Source organism: Oncorhynchus gorbuscha, unplaced genomic scaffold, assembly GCF_021184085.1.
Source record: "Oncorhynchus gorbuscha isolate QuinsamMale2020 ecotype Even-year unplaced genomic scaffold, OgorEven_v1.0 Un_scaffold_750, whole genome shotgun sequence".
NCBI classification, from domain to species: Eukaryota; Metazoa; Chordata; class Actinopteri; order Salmoniformes; family Salmonidae; genus Oncorhynchus; species Oncorhynchus gorbuscha.
Genome location: NW_025745793.1, coordinates 340799 through 349930, shown reverse-complemented (window position 1 = coordinate 349930; position 9132 = coordinate 340799). Strand labels below are relative to the sequence as shown.

Genomic DNA, 9132 nt, shown 5'->3' with positions numbered 1-9132 from the left:
AAATCTAAATGTATTTTATATTTGAGTTTCTTCAAAGTAACCACCCTTTGCCTTGATGATAGCTTTGCACACTCTTGGCATTATCTCAACCAGCTTCATGAGGAATGCTTTTCCAACAGTCTTGAAGAAGTTCCCACATATGCTGAGCACTTGTTGGCTGCTTTTCCTTCACTCTGCGGTCCATCTCATCCCAAACCATCTCAATTGGGTTGAGGTCGGGGGATTGTAGAGGCCAGGTCATCTCATGCAGCACTCCATCACTCTCCTTCTTGGTCAAATAGCCCTTACACAGCCTGGAGGTGTGTTGTTTCATTGTCCTGTTGAAAAATAAATTATAGTCCCACTAAGCCCAAACCAGATGGGATAGCATATCGTAGCAGAATACTGTTGTAGCCATGCTGGTTAAGTGTGCCTTGAATTCTAAATAAATCACGTACAGTGTCACCAGCAAAGCACCATCACAGGGCGGTAGGTAGCCTAGTGGTTAGAGCGTTGGGCCAGTAACCGAAAGGTAAAAATCTGTTGTTTTGCCCTTGAACAAGGCAGTTAATTGCCGTCATTGTAAATAAGAATTTGTTTTTAACTGACTTGCCTAGTTAAATAACGGTGAAAAAATATCTGTATCACACCTCCTCATTCTTCACAGTGGGAACCACACATACGGAGATCATCCGTTCACCTACTCTGCATCTCACATAATAGACATGGCGATTGGAACCAAAAATCTCACATTTCGACTCATCAGACCAAAGAACAGCTTTCCACCGGTCTGATGTCCATTGCTCGTGTTTTTTAGCCTAAATCAAGTCTCTTCTTCTTATCGGTGTCCTAGTAGTGGTTTCTTTGCAGCAATTCGACCATGAAGGCCTGATTCACGCAGTCTCTTCTGAACAGTTGATGTTGAAATGTGTCTTACTTGAACTCTGTGAAGCATTTATTTGGGCTGCAATCTGAGGTGCAGTGTACTTCTCTTCTGCAGCAGAGGTAACTCTGGACCTTCCTTTCCTGTGGCGGTCCTCAAGAGAGCCAGTTTCATCAAAGCCCTTGAAGGTTTTTGCGACTGCACTTGAAGAAATGTTCAAAGTTAACATTTTCCGTATTGACTGACCTTCATGTTTTAACGTAATGATGGACTGTCTTTCTCTTTGCTTATTGAACTGTTCTTGCCATAATATGGACTTGGTCTTTTACCAAATAGGGCTGTCTTCTGTATACCACCCCTACCTTGTTACAACACAACTGATTGGCTCAAACGCATTAAGAAGGAAAGAAATTCCACAAATGTACTTTTAACAAGGCACACCTGTTAATTGAAATGCATTCCAGGTGACTACCTCATGAAGCTGGTTGAGATAATGCCAAAAGTTTCTAAAGCTGTCATCAAGGCACAGGGTGGCTACTTTGAATATAGATATATTTGGATTTGTTTATCCTTTTTCTGTTTACTAGAGGATTCCATATGTGTTATTTCATAGTTTTGATGTCCTGACTATTATTCTACAATGTAGAAATGAGTTAAAATAAATATAAACCCTTGAATGAGTAGGTGTGTCCAAACTTTTGACTGGTACTGTACACATTTACCAATTTACCAAGACACACACCGCAGCCTAAACACACGCACGGCTATTTGAACACACACAGAAACATGCAAACACTAACTAACAAGTTCACATAAGCTTAAACTGAATAACCAATAACGATTGTGTGCGTTCTGTATGATCCGCTGATAGGTCCCTGCAGTCACACGGTCCAGAAGCTGAAGCTACAGGACGTCTCAGCCATCACAGTCAAGACCCTGAAGGTGATCCCTGACCGAATCATCGACAACTACAACAAGAGGCAGCAGCTGCGCTTCAGGTGTGTATGTTAGTATGTGTGTGTGATACTGTATGTGTGACACTGTATGTGTGTGTGTGCGCATTCATGCATTATTATGTAGCGTATACAGTATGTTTCAGCCTTTTTGCACATTTTCGCTCCACTTAGCCAACACAACCATGTTTATCTAGGCAAATTAGGTGTTTATATATGTAATGTCATCATGACCACTCAAGTGTATCCATCTACCTTCTTCTTTCGAATAGCACTCTACATGTCATTGAATGCACAGAAAAAAGAGCCACCTCTCTTAAGTCTATTTTCATCTTATCTCCTTCCTCTCATTTTTTCTCCCACGCTCCATTTCACACAGGCTTGATCCTCCGGGTCAAGCCATCTCCATGGCAACCCAGGAACTCCTGCGATTGGCGGAGGCCAACCCAGGCGGGATGATGACCCTTGACCCAGTGAACGACTTCCAGCTGAAGAGTGTGGATGTGGTGGAGGGCACCATGAGGCTGCGTGTGCTGCAGGACAGCCTGAAAGACTTCAGCTGCATCCACTCACCCACCTTCTCAGAACAGGTGTGTGTGTGTGTGTGTGTGTGTGTGTGTGTGTGTGTGTGTGTGTGTGTGTGTGTGTGTGTGTGTGTGTGTGTGTGTGTGTGTGTGTGTGTGTGTGTGTGTGTGTGTGTGTGTGTGTGAGTGAGTGAGTGTGTGACGTTTTATTTTTGTGTCAAATCACCAGTTGGCAACCCATCCCTAATGGGATTAATTGACATAAATAAACATAATTCACTGTGATAATTCATCTTGCGGTGTTTTCTGCAGTGCACATCGCAACAAAGAGTGAAAAAAAATTGATAAAAATCAATAGATAATAAGGTTATCCAAACAATAATTATATACCTAGAGCAGTAAAAAATATATATACATACTGTACACACACATATTTCTTTGAGGTCACAATAACAACATAGTCTTTCCTCTTCCATTTCACCACAATACCAACCTGTTTCAATACGCAGAGACAATATCCCTGATCTGACCTGTTTCAATACGCAGAGACAATATCCCTGATCTGACCTGTTTCAATACGCAGAGACAATATCCCTGATCTGACCTGTTTCAATACGCAGAGACAATATCCCTGATCTGACCTGTTTCAATACAGAGGCATCTCCCTACGCAGAGACCTGTTTCAATACGCAGAGACAATATCCCTGATCTGACCTGTTTCAATACACAGAGACAATATCCCTGATCTGACCTGTTTCAATACGCAGAGTCAATATCCCTGATCTGACCTGTTTCAATACACAGAGGCAATATCCCTGATCTGACCTGTTTCAATACGCAGAGTCAATATCCCTGATCTTACCTGTGCACATAGTGATCTCTTGCTATTAGGTAGGTTATACATAATCTCAGCCCACCCCACCTATCACCATAGACCTCAGCTCTTTAATCCCGCCACTCTCATCCCACCCCACCGATCACCATAGACCACCCTTGTTTGGTTTCCATGTGCTATATATTTTTCATTTGGGATGTTTTGCATAATTTTTTAACCTTTCTAACATTTACATTACATTTAAGTCATTTAGCAGACGCTCTTATCCAGAGCGACTTGCAAATTGGTGCATTCACCTTATGACATCCAGTGGAACAGCCACTTTACAATAGTGCATCTAAATCTTTTAAGGTGGGGGGGGGGTGAGAAGGATTACTTTATCCTATCCTAGGTATTCCTTAAAGAGGTGGGGTTTCAGGTGTCTCCGGAAGGTGGTGATTGACTCCACTGTCCTGGCGTCGTGAGGGAGTTTGTTCCACCATTGGGGGGCCAGAGCAGCGAACGGTTTTGACTGGGCTGAGCGGGAACTGTACTTCCTCAGTGTTAGGGAGGCGAGCAGGCCAGAGGTGGATGAACGCAGTGCCCTTGTTTGGGTGTAGGGCCTGATCAGAGCCTGGAGGTACTGAGGTGCCGTTCCCCTCACAGCTCCGTAGGCAAGCACCATCGTCTTGTAGCGGATGCGAGCTTCAACTGGAAGCCAGTGGAGAGAGCGGAGGAGCGGGGTGACGTGAGAGAACTTGGGAAGGTTGAACACCAGACGGGCTGCGGTGTTCTGGATGAGTTGTAGGGGTTTAATGGCACAGGCAGGGAGCCCAGCCAACAGCGAGTTGCAGTAATCCAGACGGGAGATGACAAGGGCCTGGATTAGGACCTGCGCCGCTTCCTGTGTGAGGCAGGGTCGTACTCTGCGGATGTTGTAGAGCATGAACCTACAGGAACGGGCCACCGCCTTGATGTTAGTTGAGAACGACAGGGTGTTGTCCAGGATCACGCAAGGTTCTTAGCGCTCTGGGAGGAGGACACAATGGAGTTGTCAACCGTGATGGCGAGATCATGGAACGGGCAGTCCTTCCCCGGGAGGAAGAGCAGCTCCGTCTTGCCGAGGTTCAGCTTGAGGTGGTGATCCGTCATCCACACTGATATGTCTGCCAGACATGCAGAGATGCGATTCGCCACCTGGTCATCAGAAGGGGGAAAGTAGAAGATTAATTGTGTGTCGTCTGCATAGAAATGACAGGAGAGACCATGTGAGGTTATGACAGAGCCAAGTGACTTGGTGTATAGCGAGAATAGGAGAGGGCCTAGAACAGAGCCCTGGGGGACACCAGTGGTGAGAGCGCGTGGTGAGGAGACAGATTCTCGCCACGCCACCTGGTAGGAGCGACCTGTCAGGTAGGACGCAATCCAAGCGTGGGCCGCGCCGGAGATGCCCAACTCGGAGAGGGTGGAGAGGAGGATCTGATGGTTCACAGTATCGAAGGCAGCCGATAGGTCTAGAAGGATGAGAGCAGAGGAGAGAGAGTTAGCTTTAGCAGTGTGGAGCGCCTCCGTGATACAGAGAAGAGCAGTCTCAGTTGAATGACTAGTCTTGAAACCTGACTGATTTGGATCAAGAAGGTCATTCTGAGAGAGATAGCGGGAGAGCTGGCCAAGGACGGCACGTTCAAGAGGTCCTTCTGTAGCTCAGTTGGTAGAGCATGGCGCTTGTAACGCCAGGGTAGTGGGTTCAATCCCCGGGACCACCCATATGTAGAATGTATGCACACATGACTGTAAGTCGCTTTGGATAAAAGCGTCTGCTAAATGGCATATATATATATATATATATAAGAGTTTTGGAGAGAAAAGAAAGAAGGGATACTGGTCTGTAGTTGTTGACATCGGAGGGATCGAGTGTAGGTTTTTTCAGAAGGGGTGCAACTCTCGCTCTCTTGAAGACGGAAGGGACGTAGCCAGCGGTCAGGGATGAGTTGATGAGCGAGGTGAGGGAGAAGGTCTCCGGAAATGGTCTGGAGAAGAGAGGAGGGGATAGGGTCAAGCGGGCAGGTTGTTGGGCGGCCGGCCGTCACAAGACGCGAGATTTCATCTGGAGAGAGAGGGGAGAAAGAGGTCATAGCACAGGGTAGGGCAGTGTGAGCAGAACCAGCGGTGTCGTTTGACTTAGCAAACGAGGATTGGATGTCGTCGACCTTCTTTTCAAAATGGTTGACGAAGTCATCTGCAGAGAGGGAGGAGGGGGGAGGGGGAGGAGGATTCAGGAGGGAGGAGAAGGTGGCAAAGAGCTTCCTAGGGTTAGAGGCAGATGCTTGGAATTTAGAGTGGTAGAAAGTGGCTTTAGCAGCAGAGACAGAGGAGGAAAATGTAGAGAGGAGGGAGTGAAAGGATGCCAGGTCCGCAGGGAGGCGAGTTTTCCCGAGTTTTCGTCCATTTCCGCTCGGCTGCCCGGAGCCCTGTTCTAATCGAATAGTATGCACAGATTCTGAGGTAAAAATGAAAACCTTTCCTACCAGTATTATTATATTATTTATTGTCTGACTATGGCTTTCCAAAATGCCCAACACGGCTATTTGTGTGATTTATTTAAATGTATTTTTTGAACCATTCCTGAACCTGTGACCAGAAACAAGCTACATAATAGGGTCAATACCAAAAAAAAATCTATTGATTCTGTCTCTTTGCAGCAAAATCTACAGAGCTGAGATTGTTGTATGTCCCATATATGTAGCATTCTGTTGGTAGCAAGAATCTTATATAATAATTTAAATAGAAAAACTCTTAGTGTTGAATCAAGTGTAGTTTTTTGTACCAGTTTATAAACCATATGCCATGGAATTGGTACATTGAAAATCTCTTCATTTAATTTGCAACCTGTATGGTGCAGCTGTCAACATTTTTGTCCTCAAATGAAACTGGTATATTTTTCTATTTATGCCAGTTCCTTTCAGGCAATTTGTGTTTTTAGTAACTGACAGGCAAACAAGTTCCCTACCTTCTCCCTTTTCCACCTGCCTCCTCCATTTTTGTGGTAGTTGCAGATATGAGCAGATATTCCCATATATTTTTGATAACTACATATTTATATTCCATTTATATTCATAATATCATTAATAAATATATATATATTTTTTAAAATGTTTAAATCTCCATAAGCCTGGGATCGAATCCGGGTCTGTAGTGAATGTTCAAGGACTGCGATGCAGTGCCTTAGACTTCTGCGCCACTCGGGAGGCCCTGTAAAATATTTCTGATTATTGTACAGCCCGAGAAGATATGGCTCTATACAGACTGGATTTACGAAAACCGTGCGTGTGTGTCCCTTCCAAACGCTGTCCTGACATTGCAGTAATGATGTTTGAGCACTCATATAATGAACAGAGACAGGTCTGACAGACTGTCTTCACACACCTGCGTCCTCCTCTTGTCTGCCTCTCTTACCCTCCATCTTTTCCACTTCATTCTCTCTCCCTTCTGTCTTTGTTTCAATCTATATTCCCGTTCAATCTGTTCCCGTATTAACAAAGGGTCTCAGTGTAATTATGTTGATATAGGATCCCTTCATGAGTTTGATTACATGGATAGGGTGGACCTGATTCGATATCAACACTCCTACTCTGAAACACTTTCTGAATACAAGCCCTGGCCTCTTTCTATACTGATTTCTCATAGTAATTACATCAGCCTGTACTTTATTTGGGCCTGCACTAAGCATTGTAAAATCTAGCCTTGTTAGATATTTCCCTCCCTTGTTCAGTGGCCAACTCAGTGGCCTTGTGGTTAGTGTCAGCCCTGAGATTAGAAGGTTGGGAGTTCAATCCCCAGCCGAGTCATAACAAAGACAGTAAAAATGTGATCCGCTGCGTCTCTGCTTGGCACTCAGCATTAAGGAGATCGATTGGGGGGTAAGGCCATACGATAGAGTAGCAAAGTACCTGTACATTAAGCTGCATCACGCTACGGAACCAGAAGATTGGCTCCTGCTCCTATGAGCCGTTCTGGCTCGCACAAGCCAAGGCTCGTGCATGTCAACTGCCTTGTTCCAGGATAAGGATGAGATGAGAACAGCAGAGCAGTGAGTTCTATAATTACCTGTGTAGGCAGTGCAGAGTCACACATCACCACTGTCTGTCTCACTGAGGCGATACATTAGGACTGTATATCATTAGAGCCATCGCTCAGTCAGGCAGTAGCCTATGTGCTACTTCTGCTGGACTCTAATTTCTTCAGGAGATAGCTCACACACACTATCACTATCTTCCCTCTTTAATGGCATGCAAGTGTCCTCCTGTCTTTGTCACATATACATGACTTGTTAAACAAAATCTTTCTCTAAACAATTGTATCAGTATACAATATAATTTGTTGATTATCTGTAGTATACAATATAGCTCAGTATTTGTATTATTTATTTGATAGTCTTTTTTGCTCATCTTTATCAAAGGGTCCAATAATTGAAGTGCATTCGGAAAGTATTTAGACCCCTTGACTTTTACATTTTTTTGTTACGTTACAGCCTTATTCTAAAATGTATTAAATTGCTTTTTTCCCTCATCAATCTACACACAATCCCCCATTTTGACAAAGCAAAAACAGCTTTTTAGAAATTTTTTGCAAATGTGTATAAAAAAACAACTATCACATTTACATAAATTTCAGACCCTTTACTCAGTACTTTGTTGAAGCACCTTTGGCAGCGATTACAACCTCGAGTCTTCTTGGGTATGACGCTACAAGCTTGGCACACCTGTATTTGGGGAGTTCCTACCATTCTTCTCTGCAGATCCGCTCAAGCTCTGTCAGGTTGGATGGGGAACGTCGCTGCACAGCTATTTTCAGGTCGCTCCAGAGGTATTAGATCTCTCTGTACTTTTCTCCGTTCATCTTTCCCTCGACCCTGACTAGTCTCTCAGTCCCTGCGGCTGAAAACCATCTGTCAACTGTGGGAACTTATATAGACAGGTTTGTGCCTTTCCAAATCATGTCATATCAATTGAATTTACCACAGGTGGACTCCAATCAAGTTGTAGAAACATCTCAAGGATGATCAATGGAAACAGAATGCACCTGAGCTCAATTTCGAGTCTCATAGCAAAGGGTCTGAATACTTATGTAAATAAGGTATTATTGTTTTTTATAAATTTGCTAAAATTTCGAAAAACCTGTTTTCGCTTTGTCATTATGGGGTATTGTGTGTAGATTGATGAGGAAATAAATTAATTGGATCCATTTTCGGATAAACCTGTAACGTAACAAAATTAAGAAAAAGTCAAGGGGTCTGAATACTTTTCCGAATTCAAAATATGTGCGAGTGATAGCCTACATCCATGTACAACCTTGCCTCTACGGTAAATGTATTGTAAACGAGGTGAAATTGCTGTACAATCTATACGATCAAATGGTTGCACTATATAGGAAGTCATTCTACATACCTTTTCTATTACTGTTCAGAGTGCATAGATAAAGTGATTGTCTATAATAGCCATGTTGACCTTGTTCTTCTGGCAGTTTCTGCGGGTGCAGGAGAGAATGAGTGTTCAGGAGGAGCTGGACAAACTGCTCTTCCTCATCTCAGACCAGTCCCTGTCTCTACTGCCAGAGTACCACCAGAGAATCAAGGTATGTCTGACTCCCGTTATCTTATTGCACATGTCATATTAAACTCACAACTTTTCATAGAGTAGCTTTCTTCCAAGGTTCCTACCTTCTAGGGAGTTTTTCCTAGCCTTTGCATTGCTTGTTCTTTGGGGTTTTAGGCCGGGTATCTGTAAAGCACTTTTTTTTTTACAACTGCAGATGTAAAATAACATTTGATTTAACTAGTTCATACACATGCGGGCCTCTAAATAAATAAAACAATTGTTGGTAGCACTGGTGTGCCCAACTATAAAAAGTTAGGAGCACATAACAAAATTGATTTAAGGTTAAAGCATATTTATTCTTGCTACTTCTGAAGCACATTGT

The 9132-nt window shown here is 43.6% G+C and overlaps 1 protein-coding gene across 1 annotated transcript in view; it reads left to right on the top strand.

Annotated features, from left to right (window-relative positions):
* The first annotated feature begins 1732 nt into the window (after positions 1-1732).
* Positions 1733-9132, top strand: part of LOC124020042 (helicase SKI2W-like) — a 15263-nt gene continuing 7863 nt past the window's right edge. Inside the window, exons 1-3 of the mRNA XM_046335467.1 lie at positions 1733-1860; positions 2195-2405; positions 8677-8787. Of these exons, the coding sequence (XP_046191423.1) occupies positions 2223-2405; positions 8677-8787 (294 nt within the window). The 5' untranslated portion in view covers positions 1733-1860; positions 2195-2222. The remainder of the gene's footprint in view (positions 1861-2194; positions 2406-8676; positions 8788-9132) is intronic.